At 40.8% G+C, this 26,516-nt stretch overlaps 2 protein-coding genes across 7 annotated transcripts in view; one reads left to right on the top strand and one right to left on the bottom strand.

The window, feature by feature from the left end:
- Positions 1–449: 449 nt before the first annotated feature.
- Positions 450–21,227, top strand: CENPJ (centromere protein J). Of its 6 annotated transcripts, none has more exons than XM_040584066.1 (17): positions 450–3,049; positions 4,558–5,067; positions 7,111–7,234; positions 8,000–8,233; positions 9,420–9,564; positions 11,114–11,219; positions 11,506–13,120; positions 14,575–14,707; positions 15,566–15,731; positions 16,713–16,952; positions 17,566–17,665; positions 18,617–18,711; positions 19,431–19,529; positions 19,641–19,781; positions 19,894–19,978; positions 20,073–20,193; positions 20,819–21,227. In XM_040584066.1, the coding sequence occupies exons 2-17, from the start codon at positions 4,645–4,647 to the stop codon at positions 21,009–21,011; spliced, it is 4,020 nt and encodes a 1,339-aa protein (XP_040440000.1). In that variant the 5' UTR covers positions 450–3,049; positions 4,558–4,644; the 3' UTR covers positions 21,012–21,227. The 6 variants fall into 6 exon arrangements, with proteins under 6 accessions (XP_040440000.1, XP_040440003.1, XP_040440006.1 ...); XM_040584069.1 differs by having other exon boundaries at positions 18,617–18,708; XM_040584068.1 differs by lacking the exon at positions 450–3,049 and adding an exon at positions 3,063–3,136.
- A 1,923-nt stretch (positions 21,228–23,150) lies between these two features.
- The window catches only part of RNF17 (ring finger protein 17), a 53,403-nt gene continuing 50,037 nt past the window's right edge, over positions 23,151–26,516 (bottom strand). The window contains exons 33-36 of the mRNA XM_040583376.1: positions 26,312–26,468; positions 25,190–25,325; positions 23,705–23,894; positions 23,151–23,344 (exon numbers count right to left, since the gene is read on the bottom strand). Coding sequence (XP_040439310.1) covers positions 23,246–23,344; positions 23,705–23,894; positions 25,190–25,325; positions 26,312–26,468 — 582 coding nt within the window. The 3' untranslated portion in view covers positions 23,151–23,245. The remainder of the gene's footprint in view (positions 23,345–23,704; positions 23,895–25,189; positions 25,326–26,311; positions 26,469–26,516) is intronic.

Genomic DNA, 26,516 nt, shown 5'->3' on the forward strand with positions numbered 1-26,516 from the left:
AGATCTTGTAGGACGCAGCCTTGTTATAACTTGACTCTGTGGGAAACTGTACCTTTAAAAAGCCCTAGTTTGTAGTATAAAGTCATACTTGAAGCTCTTTATCAACTTCATTTTGAATCTTGTTACAAACAAGATAATTTGAGGCATAAAGACAAATGTGCCACTGCCAAAGGCTTCCTTTTGAAACAGAACAAGGTCTTAAAATAAAGATTAGTCAGGATGAGTTTGGTACAATGCTCTGGGTGATGCTCTGTGTTGTACTCTAAATAATTAGAAAAGATAAGGTGGGCACCTTAAGGAGATAAGGAGACCATCAAGTCAGGAAATCGTTGAACAAAGAAAATTGAAAGGTCTACTCCACCCAGATCCCACCTATTGTGAATGGAATGATTAGGTGTCAAAATCAAATGAGTACTATGTAAAGATGTTGTGTAACCTCTCATGAAAACTGTATAAAATACCTAACTTTTCACTGAAAACGTTGCAGCTATTTTGTCCAGTGCAAATTGGCTAGCTCCCCAACATTGCACGAAATAAATACCTTTGCTGCTTGAAGACAAAATTGGTCACTGTGCTGTTTTGTCATCACTTTCCCAACCGTAACATAGATCTGGACACTGCCTCCCTCTTCACTAGAGCTCTGTGTGCACTAGTTTTCACAATATATTCCCTAAAGCAGATTCTGGATACTGCTAAAGCATCACCAGAAGTTGTCTACTCAGGAAATAATGAACTCTATTTGCACAGCCAAAACAAAAAATTTATTAGAAGGCAGTGAAACAGACAACAAAATGCAAGCATTGGCCCTGTCTATATATCCACATCACATCTGGAAAACACCAAAAGCAACTGAAATCGGTAGCTACATGAAGTGCAAAACTCCACAAAAGTATTTTATATTACATTTGCTTAGGGCTGTCAAGCTGCTAAGAACCAAGAAAAGAATAGAGAGAACTGATCTGTAAATAAACCATAGGTCAGCTAGTAAGCAGAAAGGAATGCGTAAACTTGAGGGATTCATTTGCTCCAAATCTGTCTGCAAAGACACCCCTTCCTTCTCTATTCCCAGCACGAGAGGTAATAAATGACCCCTGGTCTCACTTCTCTCTTCAGATTTTGAGCATGCCAAATCATTTACACTCATCTGCTCAGGCAGCTGCCCTCCCTAAAGGATCTTCCTGCTTCCCCAACAGCAGGAGAGCCTGGGTGTCATAGGTAGGAAGGGCTATACACACTTGTACACCCCTGTAAAGCACCCAAAGGGACAGCAACCCAGTCAAATAAGCCAAGCAAAGCACAGCATACTGCACAGTAAGGGGCAGTAACCCTCGCCGCACTTGGGAGGAGGAGGAAATTGTCACTGCTAAAGCACAAGTGAACTTTGGGATACTTGACAGAGAACAGGAAATTTAGTTAAAACCTGTTCAAAGTCTTGACCCCAGCAGCTTTTCTCTCCCTTGTGTGAAGATTTTATTCTCTGTCATTGTTGACGAATGCTACCATTGAGTAGTAGCCTTCTACCATTTCCCTAGAGAACCAAACCTCTCAAGGAATTTTAGCAGTGTTTGGGTTTACTGTTTTTGAATGGCAGGATTTCCAAAATTCACAATCTGTATAGAAAGCTATTGTATTTAATCTGTGTGTTGAGAATTAATTAACTACTGATAAATACTTTTATAAGTGGAATACTGTGTTGTTGCAGCACCATATAAGGAAACTATACAAAGTGGAACTGATGACAATTACCACTGGTTTAACTCTTACAATTGCCATTTACATTGGTGGAGATCCTAAAGACCTGAATAGCCTCAGAAGGATTCCATGCAAGCACACAAGCTTGTACTTCATGATTAAACAAATTCAACACCGTTGTTAGCAAAGAATTCTATTTTTAGCACAGAGAAGGAGCCAAAAATAAATTTTTTATCATCCAGCAACAGACCATGAACAATCTGCAGTCCTGCAAGGCCTTCAGCATGCAGGTAAACTGAAAACAAACCTCTACTGTATTGTCCTACTAAAGGGACTGAACGCAATGCTGCGCTTTAAATAAAGCACGAGTACAAACCCTTGTATTTTCTAGCACAGTAGCTTAACACGATTAACAAAGAATCTAGCCAGAGGACAGCTGCACAGACAACATACCTGGCAAAACCAGAGCACAGGGAAGATGGTGGGACGTCTAACAGAAAGAACCCTGTGGAACTTCAAAAAGTGACAGCAGAAAGTAAAACTAGCGGTAGGCAACTAAGGGGGCTGCCCTGGGTTATACAGGCTGAGGCTCGGGTCTGTACCTGCCGCAAGAGCTGCAGAAATAGCTCTCGGCCCGGGGCGTGCCGCCGGTGCGCCCTGCCGCTCGCCGGGGCGGAGGGAAACGCGAGCGTTGCTCCCTAACGCAGAGCGGCCTGCAGCACAAAGCGCCAGAAAGCCAGGGGAGGCGGTTTGGCCCATTTATCTTTCCCTTCCGCCCTTACTGCCGCTATTTAAAGATTAAAAGGGTACAAGCAGCCGCAATAAAAAACGCACAAGCCCGGAGCCTCACCCCTGCACGGAACACCACACAGCGAGCGGCTGGCGCGGCCGAGCGGGGCGGCATCTCCTCACCACCGCGCTGGGGCCGCCGCCGCCGGGGCGCGCTGCGCGGGAACGGCCCTTCGGCAACGGCGCTGCCCCAGGAGAAACCCGGCTCCCTAAAGGGCCACCGGCGGCGACGTGCGGAGGACCCGGGAGCCGCCTCCACCTGCTGGCCGCCCTCAGGGGCGAGGGGCAAACCCGGCTGCCCGGAGGGATCCCCGCCGCCGCTTCCCGCCCGCTGGCAGCCCCGGGCGGGAGTCAGGGCAGCAGTGCCTGCAGCTGCCCTTCGCGGCGCTGTCGGTGCCCGTTAACGGCCGTTTCGCTGCTGAGGCGCCTGGGAGCTGTAGTCCGAGCTCCGCAGAACCGCCTCGCAACTGGGAGGGGAAGGCGGCGGCTTGGGACTACACCCCTCGGCATGCTCGGCGCCGGGGCGGGGCGCAGCCTGTGGCGCCGGGAGGCTGTGCGATGGCGGCAGGTTTGTAATAGAAGCAGAGGGGCAGCGGTCAGAGCGGAGCGTTGCTGCGGAAGCGGGCTGAGGAGCCGTGCCGGTGCTGCCGCCCCGGTACCTGCGGGGGGTCGCGGCGCGGGTGCTGCGGGGCCGTGAGGGCGTCGCGGTGCTGCCGGCTGGGCCGGTGTCCGTGTCCGCGTCCGCGGGGGGGAGGCAGGCGCCGGGCTTGGCCTCTCGGCCCGGCTGAGGAACGCGGCTGTGCTCCTCGCCCCACCGGCCACCTTCCCGGGGATCCCTTCGTCCCTCCTCGCCTTCCCGGGACGGGTCAGCGTCAGCCCTGGCAGCCCCTTGGGTCGGCGCGGAGGGAGGTGCTGCTGCCCGTGGGCTGTCGGGGACGCCTCGCCCCGGCAGGCTGCCTCGCGCGGCTTCCCGGCAGGCGGCGGGAGAAACGGCGCGTGAGCCCTGGGGGCTCGGGCTGGGCGGCGCGGGGGTCTGCGCGTGGCGCCCTGGGGACCTTCCAGTGGCGCCTCAGAGCAGAGGGTAGGTGAAGAACATTCATCTACGGGAATTTGCTGTTCCTCCTGGCTGCGCCTTCAACCAGCGTTTGAAACTGTAAGCCTTTTTACAGCGGGAGAGTGAACGCAGAGCTGGCGTGAGCTGTCCGCCTGGGAAGGAGGAAGCTTTTAGGAGTTATTTCCTGATAGACGGGACTGCTGAGCCTGGGCCGCTCTGGCTGCCACTCCTTCGTCCCCAGCCCCTCCTTTCCTCAGTATTCCCGTGTGCACGGGCCGAGGTTGGTTGCCCTGGGACTAGTTGGAGGTGGCAAGGCGGAGGGGTCAGGCTCTTGCTGCCACATCATCGCCATCACCATCATCATCAGCGCTGGCACTTTTTCTTCCTAAGTAAGGGAGTTGCTTTGGGTCTCCTACCTGCCACAACGCATTCATGTTTTGTGATGCTTATGTAGGAATTTGGTTATCACTGGAACTTTTGCAGTCTTAAAACTTCGGATGGATTTTAAAAGAGGCTGGTTGGGAGAAAGAAGCTAACAGGCAGCGTGGTTGTAGAGTTGCTACGTGAGAAACTAAGGAAGACATGGAAATTACAAGTGCTGCATTGAAATATGTGCAGTAAAATGTTTGTATTTAGGTGGACATATTTGAAACTTTGCATTAATATGAAGGTTCTGTGTGGGAAATCTCTCTTTCCGCTCCTCAAATCACCTCTCTTCTTTGGTTGCAGGCACTTAAAACAAAAATTCTGAATCTCTCACTGTACCCCTAAGGAGAATATTATACACAGCTTCATAATATTTGGGATAATATTAGCCACACTCAAATATTAAGATTAAAAGTTGGATTATGTTGATTTCCTGCACAGAAAGCATTTATTTGTTGTCCAAATTGCTTCTATTGCCAAGGGAGAAGTAGATTGTGACTTTTTTTTATAAATACACTAGGTTGATTATCAGAGCACTCTTTTACTAAAATCTGTTCTTGTAGATTTCTTATTTTGTTTATTTGCTTAATTTCTAGGTGCTAAAAGTAGGTAATAATTCCATACCAAAATACTTGGAACTTTGAAAGTTATGCTGTCCTAACCCTACACAACACAATATTGTTATGTTAATGCTACACCAGCAAACAAAGGAATACAATGTAAAGATGCCGGCTGTTGAAGATCTGGGTAGTGAACAAAACTTCGTTGCACATTGGATGTCCGATAGTTCCCGTGCTGGAGTCTTATTAGATCCTAGTTTTACTGGTTTGAAAATCAACACAGAAGACTTGTTATCTGGACCTGACAACATCACAGCTTTCCCTGCTGAAGTGTTGCATCTTTCAGACAGTTGTTCTGTAAGCGATGACTCCTTGTGTGAAGAGTCTGGCAGCTCTCGCATGCTTCAGCAGTGTACTACTGAAACATCTTTTCCAGCAGCAGCAGCATGTAACTTAGAAACCTCTAAAACAGACTTTGTCCATGGTGAAGTGGATGGTCAGAATAAATCCGCTCACAGCGATCCACTCTTACAAAAGCTTGAACAGGTAAAAATCTTGGAATTTGTTGACATAGATGCATTAAGGTGTTTTTTTTTTGTTGTTGTTCCTGCATGTGATTTGTCATACCTGGAAGGAAACAGACTCTTTGCAATATATAGAACACAGAAAGCTTAAAGAGCAAGTCCTAAGTTGTAGTTAGGTGTGAGTAAAAGTTGATGGCCTCCTCATGATGTGCAGTTACTGAGTCTAACTTCTGATGTTTCCAGCTGGCACAGGTTCCAGTTTAAAATGAAATTGCATTTGGTGGCAGTGTACTTGTTCTCAAAATCTTTTTACCGGGAAAGGTGCACACAGTTTTACAATGTTGCTTTGTTTCTTCACTGGAAGCTGCAGAAATGGGGTGCCAGTCATTATGGTGGTAGTACTTCCACTGCAGATGTTCACAACATGGTGAAGTTGTATGCTCTTGTATCTATAGTAACACCTTCAGTTAGTTCTCAAAGGAGGTGTGTACACCCATATACCTGACTCTGTTTAGATGAAGAGAGGTGGTAGTGCTGAATGTGAGTGAGGAAATATCCAAGACAGTGGGACAAAAAGGCCTGGAATTACAATGCTGTGATGTTACTGTTTTTTTCCCCAATGCATGTCAGTTAATCCAGTGTAACTGGCTATACCTTTGCTTGTAGCTCTTCCCAATTACTAGACACAAATTGCCTTAGCTGGAATTGTTCAGCAGCACTTCAGTAGATCTTGCTGTTACGGATGAAGTTGCTCACCTCCTTGTCTATTTTGCTAGCACCTATCCTTATGTCTGTTCACTCCAGTGGATAGAGGGAGAAATCTAGAGTAGGTTTCCACAACTTACCTGGTGCTATAAGTTTTTTCCTGTATTTTACAGGATAGGAAAATATTTATTCACTCCTTCAGTATTGTCAGCAGTATCAAACAGTGGCTAAACGACAGATAGTAGCTGGTTTAACTGTATCTTAAGAGGGATTATTGTCTCCTGTCTTCAAAAGTTATTGACAGTCTAATGTGTTCTAATAAAATAAAACTGATGCTTGTAGTGGTGAACATAGTTTTGGAAGTACGAGATTTTTTTTCAGTTTGTTTTTATGAGGCTATCATTATCAGAACCAGTAGAAGCATGATTTCTTTAATAAATGAAGGGGTTTTGGAGATGAGACTTTAGATGATCTTTGGATCTTGATCGTTAGCTGACAGCTTCTACTTGCATAGTGTCTTCTGTTTTCATTGGAATGTTAAGGGACTACAAGGAAAATTCAAGAGAATTTTTTTCTTACCTGTTGGATGACAGGTGTGGTCCAATTGTTATTCTGTGGAAGGATTTAATCAGGCCTCCTGTCTTTCCTTTGGAAGAGCTGGAACTAGCACATATGTGTGTGTTGAAGATACAGAGACGGGCACAGAGGCCTACCACCCGTTCTGCTCCCAACCAAACCACAGCAATGCCCTGCCTCCGTATGGCCCTTGAGGCTGGTCTTGAGACAGGGCCAGGGACTCCTGCTACACAAGAAAATGAGGACTGCGTGACTGAATTTAATAGTTTAAATTTTTTTTCTTTTTTTTCAGGCAGCTTCATGAGCCTTAATATTATTTGATGCTCTTTTTTTCTTGGTACTTTTTATCAGTAGTGTTCACTGTAACTGAGATCTGGGAGCAAGAGACACTCCCCCACCTCCCTGTCTCTAAAGCTTTAATTTGAAGTATTTCACATTTTAATAAAAACACAGCATAATAGAAGTTCACATTAAAAGAGCAGAATTTGAGTGTTTTTCCCATGCAGTAGAACTGAGTGTTCTGATTCCTACTGTTTGTAGATTTTATGAGGCTATCATTATCAGATAGCCTCATAATTAAAGACTAGTGGAACTGTTAATAGGGCAAACTGGAAATAGCATGTGTATTCATAGGTAGAAAAATTCTTAATTTCCTTCATGCAACACTTACACAATGGAACATCTTTAAAATAAGAAATACCTTTTGTCTTGACAACACTAATCCTGTGGTTACATTCTAAGTAAACCTAGCCTCTGTAATACGTGTATTTTTTTGTTTGGAAAGCTGAAGGAATTGCAACAACAGAAGCAGGAACAGTTAAAGAAACAACAGATGGAGCAACTTCAGAGGCTAATGGAAGAGCAGCAGAAGCTGCTTAGTATGGTATCTGGCCAGACAGCAGTTCTTGGTAAGTTGAGAAAGAAAGCGTGGGACATGCTTTGAGTAAACTGAAGAATTTGATCTCATTTTCCAGTTAAAATCTGATGGTGTATTCAGTGTTCTTCATCTAAGACTACTTGATTAGTCAAAATGCTGCATCACTTCAGTGATGGAAATTGAGTACTGCTGTAGAAGGAATACTGTCTTGTTTTTCTAAACTGACAACTGCAATTGTAACTTGATGTGCACCATGATGGGAACCCTCATTTTGAAGAACATATTTTACATATAAAAGACAGTGTAAAACAAACAGTTGCTTTCCTTTCCGATTAGCCGTTTCTCACATATCCAAATACAGTGGTCCCTCCGTGTTTGTGCTCATGCAGTGCAGATTTATTCAGGTGATGAACTGGACTAGGGAGATGATTTGTATGTAAAAACAAATGCTTGTAACAGTTTTCCAGTCTTGTTTGCTGTGTGCAAAGGGAGGGGACAGTGCTGGGCTGGAAAAAGCTTTGAGAGCTGAGCAGGGGTATTTTCTCCTGTTGGCAGCATTAGTCCAACCTGACTTAAATTATTAGCTTTCTTTCATTCTGCCTGAGAAAAGGAATTCAGGGCTTAGTTTAGGAGAACAAAATCCAGATTGCCTAATCATTTATTTTTGATACGTAACATAAGGATGGAGGCTGGGTGATCAGTCTTGCCCTTCAGTGCCATTTCTGTTCTCCTGTGGAACAGTGGTGTGGTAATACAAACACAATGACACAGCCTTTTTTTTTTCTTTTCCTTCAAGGGTGTACTGTAGTGGCTGAAAGTCAACAGCTAAGACCCGGGCATTCGGCGGGCTTAACAACTTTACGCCGATTACCATCATCTGGGTATCAGAATGTCCTTGAAGGCAGAACTTACACTTCAATTGTTTCTCCACATACACAAGACAGTGATTTTTTACAAAAGTTAGACAACAAAGAACACACCTCATCTTTGAAGAACAGTCTCTCAGGAATGTCTGCCTGTGAGAAACAAGGTCTGAGTGTGTCTCTGAAAATGTAGAATTGTTTGAAAAACAAGGGTGACAAATACATTACTGGTTAGATAACATGGTGTGTGATGGGTTTTTTTCCGCTTGTAGTTAGTGAGCATAATTTTCTACTACTTACTGTGAAGATTTTATACAAGTGTTGGTTTACTTGGTTTGTTGGTTGGTTTACTGACTCAAGAGTGTTCCTGTTGATGTCCACTTGAGTTCTGTTAAAAGCAGCATGAGACAAAAATCAAGTTCTTCTGTCTTATGTGAAATGCTTGTCTATTTTAGGAAAAAAATATAATGACTGCGAAAGCTTATATATGTGATGAAGACTGGGAAAATAGCAAATAACTACAGGTATTGGATAGCTGAATTGTTTGGACTGAGGTGTAGCCACGTTTTCACATGGCAAATGGAGAATAACAATCTGTTCAGGGATACAGAATATCTTCAGACCAGCCCTGTTGTGAGGCTTAGTACCTGACCTGGAATTAGGAATCAAGATGGGCTGACAAGGGTGCACCATATGACTAAAAATTACTTGTACATCAGAAGCAATGCACTGAAATTCTTCATCTTTCCACCTCTTCCCACTTTTACCATTGGCACCAGCATGACTACTCTGCTGCTATGACTGGAATAGTGGTTTTGGTTTGAATCTAGCAATTTAGTAAAGTTAAACCTTATTAACCTGAAGGGTTTTCAGGGAAAAGGTATGAAATTGCATTTCGTCATACTTCATGCCAGCTTGAAAGTTTTTAATCAGTTTGGTTTAAGAGAATGTGACAGGATAAATTGATCTTAATTTATACGTATATTATTATACGTGGGAGACAGAAGCTTGGTAGGAGAGCTCTTCAGTACAACAGGCACCCAAATTTGTTCAGTTATTTTATTTTTATGCCATTAAATTAACAGTAGCAAAGAAGAAGAACAATCAGAATAAGTTATTTAAGGTCTGTGGAAGATTTTTTAATGCATAATTGGATGTTCTTTTAAAAACAAAGCTCAAATTCAAGTAAGGATTAATTTGGGGAAATCCTAGGACTATTTTATGCAGGAATCCAGACTACATTACCATGAAGCTCCCTTCTTGTTTTAATCGGACCTGAATGCTGCTTGAAGTATGAGCTGAAGACTGACTTGTTGTTGGGGAGGAAAAAAAACCATTTTATTAATTTCATAGGAAAAAACATGTGGTGTCCAGAACAAAAGATGGAAATATTAATGGAGAGTGATGATGATCACATTGATCCTTTATGTGTGAAAAATGCAGATCTCTCTGAGAATTCCAGCAGAGGAAAACATTTGTGGACTGATACAGAGGAAAGGTAATTCATACCATTATTATGCAATTTTTGTCAAATAACACAAGTTTGGCTCATTTCTGAGTCCTGATTGAAAGAGTCTGATATTCTCAATTTGTGTAGCTTTCTCAACCAAGGATTCCATTTTGCTAGATACTACGGAGACCTGTAGTAAGAGAGGCTCTGACTTGAAATTGCTTATGGCCATGAAAGATGTGATGTGTATTGGCTGAAAAGGTGTGTGCAGCCTGGGGGTAATGATAATTTAGAAGCCTGTTTTAGTATAGCTTAGGATATAAGCAGTTATAATTGCTGTTCCCAATTTGATTTATTACAACTTAGCCGTTGTTAGGTGGTGAAAGTAGTAACGTGAAGGAGGAGTGTAAGGCTGTGACTTTTTCTACCAGAAGTTATGTTTGTTTAAATGTCTGTATATGGCTAAGAAGTAATAATAGTGTTTGTGGCAGAAGCTTTCTTGAGTGTGGTAAAGGCTTTGTTTATGGAGTTGATAGAATTAGTAGTGGTTGGCATTGTTTTAAAGCTCTGCCTTGTCTGCCAGGTCATCAGAAATCTGAGAAATCCTCATTCCAGGCTGTGGTGGGTTGAGCCCAGCCAGCAGCTAAGCACCCACCTGGTTGCTTGCTCACTCTGTCCACCAGAATGGAATGGGAGAGGGTATCAGAGGAGCAAACTTGAAAAAATGTGTGGGTTGAGATAAAAACAGTTTAGTAAGTAAAGGAAAGGGGGTGGGGTGGGGGAAACCCAGGTGATGCACAGGCAGTCACCATCCACCTCCTGCAAGCAGATGGCTGCCTGCTTGGTCTCTGACCAACAGCTACTTTTGGAAGACCAAGTCCTTGGTTTTTACTGCTGAACATGGTGTCATACAGCATGGAATAGCCCTTTGGTCAATTCAGGTCAACTGTTCTGGCTGTGTCCCCTCTCAGCATCTTGCCCACCCCCAGCTACTGCCTGGGGATGGGGAGTAGGATGAAAAACCAAAGAAAGCTTGACGCTATAGCTTAAAACATTGGTGTGTTATCAACACCATTGTAGTCACATCTCCAAAACACAGTACCATATGAACAGCTCTGAAGAAAGCTCACTCCATCCCAGCCAGACCCAGTACTCCTGTAAAGGAGGAGTAGTGTGAAAGGGGAGATAAGGAACACAATCTCAGTAGCGTTACAGAGTGGGAAGGTGGTGCTGTAGAAATGGGCAGTTTGCATAAAATACAAGTGAAAGTTTGGTGACCTGAGCAGAAGAAAGGGTCCTTGAGAAAACCAATGAAAGAAGAAACAGCCAAAACCTGCATACAGTATCTTTTTAGATATGTATATTAACTATAGCAAGGATTTGATTAAACCATTTCTCAAAGGATAAACAGCTAGTGTCACAATGCATTTATTAGATTAACTTTGACACTTAATGATAGAAGTACCTCATAATTTGTCATCTTCTATGTAGCTGCACCTTAGGTTTTTGAATAGCAGTGATGTTAAACACAGTTATTTTATATAGAAATGTAAGATCTGATCTTTTCCTTTTCCTTTTTTTTTTTTAATTATACTAGACCTATTAAAGCTGCGATTCAGGAAAAGAAACAGACATTTGAAGAATTCCTGGAAGAACAGATAAAACTAGAAGAGCAGTGTCGGGAGCAAACCCAGAAGTTACAGGTTATTTGTATTTTTAACTTTATTGTTCTTTATGTGTTGTTCCAAAATGTGATAGGTGCTTTAAAAATGTACAAGGAAGATTCTAACATCAACAGCTACCACTGAATGCAATATTCACGTTCTTAAAATGAAACAGTAAGCCTCAAATACTTCACTTGTTTAAGATGTCTTTAGAAATCCAGTAGAAATGTAGTGTATAAACTTCTAGTCATATGTGGGGTTTATTTGAAGAAACCTTGAAACTGTGTAACATTTTATGTTTGACTTTTTCCTTACCCCTTTTCAGAGGACAAATGGATCAGCTGTTCAAAAACCAGTGATCAAGCGACCCTTCCTGAAAAGAGGAGAAGGCTTAACAAGATTCACTAATGCCAAATCTAATATTACAAAACCTGGAAGAAACACCCCAAAACTTCAACAAAAGGCTTCAGATGACAGAAATGTTATTAAAGTAGACGGATCACAAATACAGAAGAAAACCCTGCCTCCTGGCAAAGAACTGGTTCTTGAGAACCCTTTAGCACAGTGTAAAAAATATAACCATGCTGATAAAGCAAAACATTGTCCTATTCAGAAGACCCTGATACTCAGGAATCACAATGGAAAAAATATAGAAACAAGAATGCAACCAGGAAAAAATCATGATGGACAGATGAAAGATTCTTTCCCATCAGAAATTAACAACAAAGTAGAAAATAAAGAGAACTTAGTAGGATTTGATAAGTTTAACACCGGCAAAATCGGAAAAAAATTACCTGGCACAGAAAAACCTCAGTTGCCTTGTGAGCTGGCCAGTGCCTTTTCTAATTCTAAATGTCCTGTAGGTAACCCTGTGAAAGATTCAGAACTGTCTTTTGAAGTTTCATTTCAGAATAAGCTGGAAAACTGGGAAAAAGAAAAAGAAAAAGAGAATCTAGAATTAGATGAATTTTTGTTTCTAGAACAAGCTGCAGATGAAATATCTTTCTCAAGTAATTCTTCATTTGTGCAAAGGATCTTAGCTCAAGATCAGCAGACTTTAAAAGGCCGTAGAATGTCTTCTACCCCTATCAAGGTAAAACAGCAGCAAGTAAAGGCACTGGCTGCTGAACTTACAAATAAGGAAAATAGAAAAGCAGACTGTATGATACAGGGAAATATAAATGATAGAGCAGTCATGCATACAGTCTCAAATTCAGGAACAGCTTTTAGAATGAAGGATCCATTGAATAAAACAGACAGTGTAATATTTTCAGCTTCTTCTATGACAGCAGCTCCTGCTTTAAAAAATAATCAGCGGATTGTAAATGAAGATAAGGGTGAAGGCAGTGGTGATACTACTACAGATTCTGAGAGTGAATTTGAGACCACTTTAAAGCATGAAAATGAAGATGCAAGGACATCTGTTATAAGCCATAGGGAAAATGATCCAGAATTTTTTGATTATGGAGGTTCTGTTACAGACATCAGCAAAGAAAGCAAAAATGGAGATGGTGACCTTGGCTTGTCAGACAAAGATTGCAGTGCACTGTTAAAGCAAAAGATTCTAAAAGCTTCAGACCATCAGAAAAACATGTCTTGTATAAGTAGGAATAAGTTTGAGTTTGATGATGAAAGAACATGGAGTGACCTGGATGAAACTGATGTTAACAGTGATTTACCTGAAAAATATACTAAAAAACCTTTACAGATGGACTTTTCCAGTAAGAATGACACAGCTGTCCCAGATAAGGTAATAAAGAGGAAAGTTGCTTCAAAGAGAGGAGATGAAATATCCGAAGAGTCTGCAGTGGACACTGATTCAAATGGACCTCCCGCATCAAACCTGATGATGAAGCTGTTCCTTTCACTGAAACCGAAACAGAAGGCGGGCTGTCATTCAGAGCGTGAAATCAAATCAAATGTGGAACAGGAGCCAGGAGGTGAGAGAACAGCAACTGGTAGGAAATGAAGACATATTACAAGTCTTTCCTTCTAACACCTAAGCTGCAACCTGACATTACACCAAAGGGTGTAAGTACAGACTTCTGCTGCAGGAAATGGCTCTCTTCTCACCTTTCATCTCCTCTCCTGGTTGCATGTCTGATGTCTGATCTAACAATTATGTAGCTTGCAGGATGAGTACAATCAGTGAAAGTTTCATTTATTTTATTCTCATTTTTTTCTTTCCTGGAGGCTAGTTTTCTGTCAGGCCAGCTCATTGGACTAACTTGATCTGGAGCTTCTGGGTCACTGTTTCTAAATGAAGGGAAGTACCAAAGGCATGCCAAAAATGAAGCGGTACCTCCCTTTCCGCTACGTTTGTACCAGAGCAGGGTAATGCCGTGCACTGTTAGGTTAGCTTCTTCCTCTTACAAAATATAAGGAGGCAGCAGCCCTGTCCGTATTTTCCAACAGTAGTACAGTATTTAGAGAATTCATGTGCAATATGGGAAACATGGATTCACTTTTCTGCTTTGCCCAAGCTGATTTTGACCATGTAGTCATAGCCAGGAAGGACTCCTCTAAAGCTCCTGTTGAAGCTTTTATGCGTTTATGTGAGATCATGAAAAATGCAGTTGTTCAGTGAGAGCATGGTGGCGTGGCCTAGGACTGAAATCTTTTCTCTCTTAGGTGGTGAGCTCTTGGTTTCAAACTCTGCTCCAGTGAATGTTCAGGATTTTGCTTAGGTTTTTATGAGAAGTTCACATGAAACCAGCTACTTCTGCTTATTGTTTTGTGCAGAATTGATTTTGTAGGGTTGTCTAGACATGCCTGCTAGATGATGTTTGCAGGAAGAGGGCTAGGGTGCTGGTTTTTTATTGAAACTCACAGCATTTAAGGGTGAATGAGGCAACTACCTACACTGCAGTATCAGTATTTAGGCTCTTCTGTTGCATACTCAGAAGCAGACTATTAAAATTCTGGGAGTGTTAAGTAGTGACTGAACAGGAAACGGATGGAAAAAAAAGGCCACGAATCCCATTATCAGCTTCTGCAATAGATTTCAGATTAGTGATGGCTGTGAGCAGGCTTTGGTGTTGAATAAAACTTAAAAAAACCTAGAACCATAAACTGTCCTGTTTGATGCTTGGCCCTTATACCTTCATTTAATTTCTCTAGCTTGACATGAAGTCCTTCACATTCCAATTCCTAATACATATTTAGTTCTACAAAGATGATAATGTACTCAATATTTGAGGTACTTCACTAAACGGTGCAGAGTGCTTTACAGTGTCACTTCTGTGTGATTTGAATAGTAGACATTTTTGCAATACTATTGCTATATCTAAAATAGTATAACTTGATTTATTTCTTTAACTGGTGCATGATAATTGTTTACTTCAGTCTTACAGATGGCACTTATGATAACTTGCATCTGGCTGTTCTTTGACAGGAAAGACTGTTCCATCCCAGGTACTGAGAGAGAGACTCACTGAACTGGAAACTGAAATAGAGAGATTCAGAGCTGAAAACGCAACTCTAACTAAACTCCGTGAAGAAAGAGAACATGCCTTGGCAAGTATCAGGTAATTTTCAGTTAAAATGTTTTGGTGCATTCACTTACATAGTATGTTGCAAACTATTGTAACGTCCAGTTACCAACAGCACAGGTAAATTATTGACGTATTTTGGTTATAGTGGAGACATAGGTCCAGAACTGGTTGTTGCTCTATGTATATATTAAACTGTAATTATTACTCACGCACAAATTATAATATTAAGAACCCCTACTAGTTTAATATGATATCCTTAAAGGCTATACTTGGAGAATTTGTATACTTCTGTTCTGAGTGATAACACAGCCCTAAATTCGTCTTTCAGAACTGATCTTTATGCTAACATGATTGATGCTTTTCCTTTGGATCGGATGTTGGTGTGTACAAACTAAGAATATTTTTATTTGAACTGGGGGACTTGTAAGTGACATATAGAGCAGAATAATTATCTCTGGTGACTAAAATGTGGCATACCTATTGCTACCAAAGTCTGTTTTGTTTTTTTTTGGAAACAGCATCATGTCACTGGATGATGTTTTGATTTGTCGTCTCCTGCTGTCAGCAGATTCATTTCCCTGGTAATTTTGGGGCAGTGGTGTTCTACTGCTTTGAAGAATGTTGGAAGATTTTAACAAAAGCTTTGTTAAATTCAGGGTAACTTTTGTGACTAGATGATCTAAAAATGGAAATTGCTGGACTCTAAACACTTAACTGTGTGACAATTCTTACTCCTTAAATAACTAATACTATTTATGGTTAAGTCTTCTTGAGGGTAACATGCTGGTTTGGAATAAACGACCGCAAAATTCAGACTCTTTATTTTCTTCCTTAAAATCCAGATTGTAAGTAATTTTGGGCTAAAACTACAACTTTGTTTCATAATTATAGGAAAGAAATTGCGGACTTTCAACAGCAGAAAGCCCAAGAACTGGCTGAAATAGAAGAATATAAAAAAAAGGAAATTAAAAAACTGCAAAAGGAGCGTAAAGTTTTTGAAAAATATACCACAGAAGCTAGAGCAATTCCAGATAAAAAAGAACGTGATGAAATTCAGGTATAAAAATATATTATTCTAGTCCACACGGGAACACGTAAATTCATTTAAAGGCAGTCAAGAACTGAATTCTAATTTGATTGAAGGGTTGCAAGTGATTTCAGGGTGGGAACTGTTACTAGGGAACTAATGGAGGGAGGAACTACAGTCTTCCAGATGTTGTTTGATGGTTTTAAGGCAAACCCCCTTGAGCAAATACTTTTGTCATGTTTCTATAATAGAAACTGCTCATGAGTATGGTAGAATGATCTTCAACTTTGATACAAAATTACTGTCATTCATACTAAGTTGTAAGTTTTTATTCATGATAGTGGATCAAAATGCAAAGTAGAACTGTACTTGTGTTTTATTCTGTCTATAACTGTTGTGCATTAAATGTAGTGATTAGTTTTCAGAGTTAGGTTTTGTTATTACTTGTAGGTGGTTAGCTATCAGACATGTAAGAAAGAAGATCTGGTTGTTCCTTCATTGTCGGGTTGTATGGTATATGAGATGTACAGACAAGTCATATAAACATCATGCATGGATTTCCCTCCCTATTACCTACAATTTTTCCTCTTTCAGCAGGCTGAAGGAACATTTGCTATAACTAGCTAGGCAGATTTACATGTGTGTTATGTGATTGTGTCCTCCCAGTTTTTCTATTTTGAAGGAACCTCTCAAGGGTAGCCTTAAAGATTTGATGTTTCTGTCTTGGGTGGATTTGTACTGGCCAATGTATTAAGTGTAAAGGATGTCAAGAAGTCAGTAAAGATACTTCCTGTGATTGAAGCTGAGCTTATAAAGTTGGTAGTCTGAAGTAAATAATATCTATTTCAGGGAAGAAAACTACTCTTACCTTTCACCCTCTGCCCCATCAAGCTGATCTTTTCCTACTCTTGTACGTTTTTTTGTGTACTTGTATTTCTATTAGAATATTAATGTTTTTTAATATATTTAAAAATGAAACCTCTTTAAATTATAAATGTGTATTTTTCTAAGGCTTTAAAACAGCAGATTGCAGAGTTACAGGAAGATTTAAAACAAAAAGAGGTAAAATGGTCAACCACACATCGACGCCTGAAAGATCGAATAGAAGCTTTAGTAAATGAGAATATGGACTTAAAAGAGGAAATCAAAATTATGGAGAGGTTTCGTCTAGAAGCCTGGAAGAAAGTGGAATCTGCTGGAAGCAGGAGGAAAACAGAAAATTCTGGGCCGACTCTAAAAAGAGCAGAATCTGTACGTTATTAATCTCGGTGTTTTAAATTCTTCTGTGTGAATACTCTTTGAGTTTTGGATCATAAACTTGGAATCCGATAGCTACAACTTTAAATGTTTAATTTGCTGATCTTGGGTTTCCACTAGTGGTGACAGATGCAGAATTGTGTTAATATCACATTCCCTCCAACTATGAGTGCTCACAACAGGCAGCATTCATTTTGTTGAGGAAATCGTCTTAGAAATTCAAAATAATACAATTGTAAGAGAAAAATCATAGGTGGGATTTAACCTGTGAACCTCTGCACCGTAAGGATCAGCCAGGCAAACCAGGCAGTGTATCATTGGCTAAAGCAGTCATACTTAGTTTTGAAACTGTTAACTATTATATTGGATTGCTGGTACCAAATCAACATTCTGCAGTTGTTGGTAGCGAGGCAGCAGACAGGGGAAGAATTCCAAAGTACAGCTTGGGCTAATGTCACACAGGCCCTTCTGCTAAATCTCAAAAATGTAGTTTGTGAGGAAAGCTTCCAGTAAATTTCATGTCACATGGCTTATAAATTTTGCTGCTGCTGTATGAACAGTTATGAATAAATGCCCCGTAAACCACAAATAACTTCCTTTCTTCTAGTATCTACCAAACAGAGGTCCAAAAAGTCAAACCACACCTCCACTTCTTCCAGTACAGAAGTGCAGCAAGATAAACGGCAAAAGCTGTTCACAGGAGAAAGGTATGTTTGTCCAATCAGCTAATTCTTAATGTGCATTTTTTCTTGTATTAAAAAGAGTGCATCACCACCTTGAAAGGGGATAGAGAATAGTTGTAATGGACTTAAGCATATGGATAAATACCTTGCAGGGTTAAGATTCTGGAGAAAGCTGTGATGAGACCATTCTCAGAGCAAAAATGCTTCCGGTCATGTTTGGTGGTCGGGAGCGTACCGGAAGCTGAGTTCTGTAATCCCCAATGGCATTCATCATTGATGCTCTCCAAGCTGCAGGTGCCGATTAGATGACTATGTTGATAGCACTGGAACTGCTGTGTCTTTTTGGAACCTTCTGTTACCAGGATCTGTAATCCTATGGGCAATGCCGGAGCAGGCATTCCTTGTTCACAGCTAGGAGCAAATCCTGTTGGCAGCTGTACCTCTTTCTAATGAATAACCACATATGGAAAGTAACTGGAGGGTACTTTTTTGACACCTCTGACAGCTCAGGCAACCATCGTGTTATCTGTTAGAGGAGTATGTTCCAGAATCGAAGCCCGTGCTGGTTTTAGTTTGCTAATCTTTCTGGCACGCTAGGAGAGACATGGGAAAGGTTTGCCAGTCAGTTCCTGTTAACAGGTTGTATTAGTTATAAGGCATAACTAATAATACTGTCTAGATCCTGGGGCAGGGGAGCTGTGGGAATCCTTTGTAAATCCAGAGATGAAATAGGAGAGCAAGTGCAAGTGTTAGGCCTGTTGCAATGAATCTTCAGCTGTAGCTTCTTGCAGACACATGAAGCAATGACATACCTAAGGCAGCTGGTTTACGCCAGCTTTTCACAGATGTGCTGCTTTCAGTTTGTAGTGCACTTAAGAGATGTAGATGCTTTGCTGTACAGCTTGACCTCATATATAACACCTGCCTACTTTAGTTTCACTGTCCAAATTAACTGTATTACATGTATCTGAGTAGGAAAGCTTTCTAGAACACCTGCATCAGGACCTGCTAGTGACAGAAGCAACTCTGAGACGACACCAGTAGAGGATTCTTCTAGGACTTTTATGGTAGTAAGTGTGGTGTCCCGATCTGTTTTTTAAGGGGAAGGAAAAAGCCTAAAATAAGACAATAGTTACTTGTACTTGAATTAATATCTGGGGGGTGACTGGTAAAGCTGTTGACTCACTTTATGTTCTTAAACTGCAATTTTATTTTCATACCAGAGAACAGCTATGTAGTAGTAGTCAGTGCAGGGTGTTTTACCTGTGTCTAGTAGTTGCAACATTCTTTGTCTGAGGAAAGAAAATAATAACCTCCTGCTCCCTTGAAATTTGCAAAATGTTTTTACCTTTTGAGAGAGGAAAAGAAGACTGATGTTTATATGCTCCATGTAGGGCAGCCGTGCAAGAATCTTGTAAACAGCTGAATTAATTCTTACATTAATTGCTGTAGGTAGCATTCAGACTTCATGAAACTTCATCCACTGTTTCATACTTTGATGTGGATGATTTAAGGCAGTTGAGCACTATGCCACAACACATCAGTGAATTCCACTTTAGTCCAGACTGCAGCTGACCACAGATGAACAATTACTGCAGTCTGTCTTACCAGTTGAATTATAATAGGAGATGCATAAACCCCAGATTGTGTTTGTGCCTTCCTATACTTGTGTTCCTTCCCTGATACTCTTTAATTTCCTAAAATACCTGTCAGCCTAAGGGGGAAAAAAAAAAAAAGGTATAAAGACAAAGCTTCATTTGGGTTTATGCTTAGATTACTGTCATTTCAGGACATCTCTCCTAACGAAGCCTGTGTGTCACTGCCATCTGGACCTGCCTATACAGACAGTGAAGAGATACAGAGAGAAACTGCTTATCCTGATGGAAAGGTAAAATGAGAGCTCAGCACCCTGCAGTTCCAGAAGACAGCTGTTGAGAAAGATGAATGAGGATGTGAGTGTGATGGCTTAATACTGACCTCTCTATAATGTGTTCTTTAGGTTGAAAAGGTTTTGAAAAATGGCTGTCACCTCATATTTTTCCCCAATGGGACATGGAAAAAAGTGGGTTCTGATGGGAAGACCGTAACTATAACCTTCTTCAATGGGGATGTGAAGCAAGTTATGCCTGATCAAACAGTGGTATGTATCCTGTATCTTTTGTGTTTTCCCATAAATACTTAATTTATATGCACATGTGTACACACACATATAAAATTTCTTGTGTTACATTAAATCTGAACTTTTTCTGCAGATTTATTATTATGCTGATGCTAAGACTACACATACTACGTACTCTGATGGGTTAGAGGTCTTGCAGTTCTCAAATGGACAAATAGGTAATCATCCAACCCAACCAACCCTCAAAACTGCTGCCCATATGTATGTACCTGTATTTATGTAATAAGCATGCTGTCTCAAAATACATTTCAGAGAAGCATTATCCTGATGGCAAGAAAGAAATTACCTTCCCTGATCAAACAATTAAAAATTTATTTACGGATGGGCAAGAAGAAAGTATCTTTCCAGATGGTACTATTGTTCGTATTCAGCGGTAAGCCTTGGCTTTCCAGGTACCCTAGCCTGTTGGTGGGGAAGGAGCAGTTAGCGCTCAGTGACAGTATATGGTCACTATATACTATAGAGGTCTGTTCCTCTAAGTTTACACTTGACTGTGCTGTACTGTGAATGTGCATTTACTGTTTGAAATTTTGATATATTTTTTTGTGGACATAAAGACTTGAATGCCCGTAATTTCTTATACCCTGAGAGCTTTCACTGATTTAGATGTAATTCTAGACAAGATGTGAGAACCTAGGTGCTGTGGCAAGCAGGTCTGACCAACAGCTGATAACTGGGAGTGCTCAAAACACTGTTTTAAACTTGTCTTGGGCCTGTTGCAGCAATAGACAGTGCAGAGAAAGTGCAGTAGAGTCTCTCAAGTATAAAGAAGTCATGTCAGTTTTGCTTGAACAGGTTTTTGAGTACCAGCCAGCTGGGCTGATTTTTAACAAAACAGCCTTTTCATAAATAGTGTACTTTTTTTATTCTTCCTTCATTTAATCCTTGCATATTTAATGTCTTGAGATTAAGCTTAAGCCTATGTATGGTCCTTACAATGTTGGTTTGGTGGTTTGTTTTTTTTTTTTTTAATACTTACATACATCTATTTAATGCAGAGATGGAAGCAAAACGATAGAATTCACTAATGGCCAGAGAGAACTACACACATCACAGTTCAAGAGACGGGAGTATCCAGATGGTACTGTCAAGACTGTGTACATGAATGGACAGCAAGAAACAAAGTACACCTCTGGCAGAATAAGAGTAAAGGACAAGGATGGTAATATTATCATGGACACTAAGGTGTAGGTAATGTCAAAACTGTTGAAGTGTTAGCACATCAGCAAAAATAATGTACATTCCTGTAAGCTTGCTGTGTATATATTGTTTATAAGTTTTCTTGAAATTTATTTTTCAGTGGGTGTTACTGCATCAGAGACTTTTTTAAAATTTTTCTCTATTTCTGTGTTTGAGTAGTTTATTGATTCAGTGTTCTGTCATGTGTGGATTAAAAGGTGGTTTTTACATCGGCTGTCAGTGAAAATTCATCAAAAAGCTGCAGAGTACTTTTAGACATCAGAGAGAAGATTCCTCAATTCAAGGTAAAAAGTTGTGCTGCTGAAAACACCTCTTGTGGTGAAACGCAGCAGGCGGCTGTGGAGTCTGGGTGTCTGTTTACTTATCTTGACTTGAGAGTCAAGGAATGGCAGCATTCCTTTTCAGTCAGCCTTAGGCTATTTTTCCTTCATCTTGCCATTAGGAGGCAACAGTATTACAGAACAGACTTCGGGGGCCTGCTAAACTGCTCTTCTATATTCATAAGGCTAGGACTGGTGAGACTGGTGGACAGTCTTGGAACATCAGAAGTTTCCACTTGGAAATGTGGTAAGAAACACCAGAAACCACCACAGGTCATCTCATCTAATTCTTGCACCTAACACGTTTTGAAGCTGACCTGTCTTTTAAAACTCTGCAGTTACCTGTAAGTTAAGTGGTACTGCTAGAGAGTCTGCTCTAACTCTCCGTTCTAGTGGATGCTGGAAAACGTTTCATTCTCTTGCGCAGCTGAAAATACTCCCATTCTTCCCCTTGGTCCCCTCTACTCCTCCCCTTTCTCCTCAGTGAAAGCAAGCTCTGTAGTTACTGTGCCTGTGCCCTTTTTTACTCTATGCTCACTCACAGCGAGAAGTAGCTTGGGTGGCTGGATAGGCAGGTCCTGGTCTTTCTGGCAATCTTGAATAGCACCTCTTGGGTAATTTGGAGTCAAGTCCCTTTGAAGATGGTTGATAAGAAAACTTGTTTCTTAAACAAACCAACCAACCATGTTTTGAAGATGAGCACACAACAGTTCTATAGGGTATCTGCGAGAGCATAAATCACATGTCTGATTAGTATCTGAGTATGTACTAGAAGTCCACTACTAGTACAGACAGGCAAGCTACCCTTGCAGCATGCCCGCGCAACACTACTGAGGTAAGTCTGGTACACCTGCTTTCAGGTGATCTTAAGGGAAAAGACATGCCTAACGGTATGTGTGTATGGGCACAAACACACACAGGAGCTTCCCTCCAAACATCAAGAAAACTTTTTTACTGTGAGGGTGACTGAGCACTGGAACTGGTTGCCCAGAGAGGTTGTGGAGTCTTCCCTGTCCATATTTCTTGCTTGATAATCTAGAGGTGACTGAGCTTTAAATGTAAAGGATATACTACACTAGTACAATAAAGAGACATCCAAAGAAACCTTACATACTATAGCAGTTAAGGAAAACAAGACTTCAGATGCATGCTGCACAAGCTCCTGTTTATTCCAACACTTTCAAATGAACACTGCAGCTCCAGGAGTAGGAAGGAGGTGCAAGGACACCCAAAACCCTATCTCTTGCCATCATGACAGAAAACATAGCAGCAATGCAAACATGTTCCAGAACAAAGATAGTAACACTCCCCCCCCAACTGTTCATTCCCCATCCCAAACTCTAGTACAGGAAAAGTCTGTCACCAAATATGCCTGAAACAAACAAGAGTTACATCATAGTAATAAAACTATCATCTTCCCTCCAAGTCTTCTAACAAGGTATTAGAACACATGGGCCAAGCATGAGCTTTTCATCTATTTCTTTACCACCATACATTAGTTCCATCTACTTTTATGAAAGAGGGTATCACAGAACAATACTTAACACTCTAAGGGCAAAAGAGATTGATAAATGAAAATGTTCCAAACACTCTGGAATCTTGAAATAGTGAAACTATAGTCTTGTAACATCAATTAGAAAAGTGCTTAATAAATGGGAAGGAAAAGGACTACTTAACAGTTAGCCAACAAATTCAAAAATCCAAGTCTCCAGTATTCTCTGTAGACAACACATACTGTAAAGCTTTTCATTAACATATGGATATCCATACATCTAGTCAAACATGGAGTATTTTTACCACAGATCTGAAATGAAGAAAAACAATTAATTTTGATTGTTTGGACAGAGTACACTGCCACACATCTGCAAGTTATCTTCTTCAGTTACTATTCACTGGACTTACATGTCACTCAGCCAAATCTGCAAGTCCCATCTCTATCAGTTTCATATGAACTAGACTGTTGTCCTCTTCATACAAAGAAATGGTGACCTCTGGTGAAAGAGTCTGAAAACCAGAAGTTGACAGAGTAACAGATTTAAATCTCAAGCTAACCAACAGAAAAAAGTTACTTTACTGGTTAAACTCACTGCCTAAATGGAATAGTGAATATACAAAGCTTATTTCTGTTTTTACGTAAAGGAAACTGGTTTTAATGCAAGGAATCCTCAGAAACATTGTGATTACGTGATTAAGAAAAGTGCCTCATGATTTTCTCTCTTCAGCAGCATTCCTTCATGTTAAATTTTAAACTGGGGGTGGAGTGGGGGTTGTGTGTCACAGTAAAACAAATACTCAGAATACTCTGAGTCCTACTACGAATTTTAGGCCGAGCAAGAACCAGGAGGGAAAAAAAGTGTTTCTCACAAGTATGGAAGCAAAAAGCTGTTTCCCTTGAACACAGTCCACCATAGCCCACAATGCTGCCATGCTCCATTCTGGGGCATAAGGAATTCTTTCTGCATTTTTGTCACATGAAGCAGGTTTAAATCCAGCCAGCACAGCTTGTATTGCCCGAGCAGGATACTTCAGCAGATGATAAGGTATGTGGCGCAATCTAAAAGAGAAATGAATAATGTTTGCCTGCAACAATCCACCCATCAAGCTAAACTGTCAGTATGGACATAAGGACAGCTTAGTGGTTCATGTAGTAGTAGATCTATTGGTCCCTGCTCTACAATAACATGCTGATATCAGACTGAACAATTCATCAGGTAGGGCTAGGCCCTCTGAAGGACTTCAACATGGCACTTACCAAAAAGCAGGCCACTGTCATGCAGACCCCTCAGCCTGCCAGGAACGCTGGGTCCCCATTAGTGCTTGGGGAGGAGCTGCAAGTGCCCAACACAGATCTGAGTACAGGAAGGCAAGTACAAGTCTTCACAATGCAGGCTCCAAAACTGGAAAATGATACCACCTTTGTGGTCCGAAGTGCTTTACACCCAGATGTGCTCCAGACATACTACTGGAAATCAGTACCTTAGTTTTATATTATCATGTCTCGATTCTTCTATCTTTCCATTCCAGTGGCAAGGGAATAGGGAAGCAGAAAAGGAAGTGCAACACTGAAATAACACACACTCTTTCCCATGACCTTCATAGTCCATGAAGCAGGAAATCTGCTCCAATCTCTATTTTACCTTGTCTTCAGCAAGGACCTGTAGATTCCCTAATAAACTCAAGAGCAAGTCAATGTGATTAGAGCAGTATATAGCTATAAAGTGAATGTATTTCAAGAAAGAAAATTCAGACAAGCTTAAGGTATCCTAAAAGCCTGGGGTGTTTGAGATGCTTAGCTGTGTCTGCACAGGAACAGCTCCTAGAGTGGCTCAGCACCAGGCACAACAGGGATTTGAACTTCCATTCTGCACACAAGCAGAGACAGCAGGGTGTGTCCCACTCAGACACTCCCTTATCTTATTCCCCAGCTGTCTTCTGTGAGACTGCAGCTGCACACGATCAGAGAGTTTGTTTGTACACCTGGAGGGCTCAGTCCCTATTTTGCCTAAGCTTCTTGGGTGCAGCAAAAGCAGATTACAAGCCTGAGCCTATTACCTCACAGATTAAATAACCTGAAGATGATGGAGAAATCTGATTATAATAATAGACTTTTCAGAACAACCTGAGAAAGAGAAGCAGGTGCACAAACCCATACCCTGCCGACAGAAATTTAGCTGGTCAACCAACTTTCTCTCCAACTGAAGCCTCATGCTAAATTATTATAAATGTCTATAGTTATATAAAAGTGTAAAAATCTGTACAACTGCTTCTAAGTACATATTTTATAATATAAGTGTGTACATACACACACACACACGACAATGTACATGCTTTTCTGTCTTATGCATTTACCTGCTTCTTGGGACAACTGCAAAACTACCATAGTCAACACACTGAACCAGGATCATAAGAGGTTCATCTTCTTCAACACTGAGGAGCTTTGCTCTATACCACAAACCATCCCAGTATTCTACAAGGCAAGGTATTTCTGTAAAAAGAAAAAAAACCCAAACCACTATGAAACATCCCAAAACACCCACTAGACCCACAGTGCAGTACAAACTAAATGAACTTAAAAGTCCATATTACTTTATAAGTGAAATTAAGTTTTTTGTTCCTTCTCGAATTCATGCTACTATTTTGTTGTATGCATCCTTCAGTTCTCTCTGAAGGCCAATTCACAATCATAGTACGCGATTTCAGTAGTTTTTCTACTTCACATGGTGATTAACAGAAAATTGCTTGGTAAAGATTGTGATCCAAACTGTTTAATGTTAAAACTTCAACTCTGACTCACTGGCACATCTCAGTAAATGTATCAATTGGGAAGAGAACAGACAACAGTTGGGAGGACACAAGGCAGATGCTGCCTAAAACCCCAACCAGAATTTTACTAGTTGGTAGAACCAAATACAAGCAATAACTGGTTTCTCCACAAAGTTTTAGACCCACATGCTTTACAGTATTTTAGGCCCAACAGCTCTGGACAAGAGAATTAAAGCCTATCTTTTGCCTAAATGGAAATTTAGAATTGATGCTCTTTGGGGGTTTACATCATTTCAAACTCTTAGTAACAGGATTTTCTGTACACTGTACACAAAAACTTGCGTCTTTTGAATATTTAATAGCAAGATTTTCACAGTTACAGCTTCAATGACAGTCCCCTTAAAGGAAAAGTTTTATTACTGCCATATGCAATCTAAACTCAGTTCATCAACTTTAACGGGCATCAGAAGTCTGAGTTCTTTCCATCATTTTCCAGGGGAACAGAATCACACAGAAAACTCAATTTCATGGGAAGTAAAAACATACGATTTGAAGTGTATCATATGATTAGTGTAGTGTTACTCCTTACTCTCCTGAAGTTTGATTTAAAAATACACAGAAATACAATTATTCCTATTCTTCAAAAAGTATTTCAGTTTTGTTGCACATTCACATGAAACAACAGGGAAAATAAACACACTAATATACCTGTTTGGAGGTGTGTTAGAAGAGGAAAATTTTCCACACATTTATTGCACCACTTCAGGGCTTCATCAAGGCCTTCCAACTCTGAGTCGCAGCTGGCATCTCCCTCTGTGGCAGATTGCTTTATAAGGTTCTTAGAAGGATCAAGGCAAATATATACCTGCTCAAAGAAAAGGTCTCATTACAATTTTTGCAGATGACTTAGAAC

The sequence above is a fragment of the Falco naumanni genome, chromosome 2 (assembly GCF_017639655.2).
Source record: "Falco naumanni isolate bFalNau1 chromosome 2, bFalNau1.pat, whole genome shotgun sequence".
In the NCBI taxonomy this organism is placed as follows: domain Eukaryota; kingdom Metazoa; phylum Chordata; class Aves; order Falconiformes; family Falconidae; genus Falco; species Falco naumanni.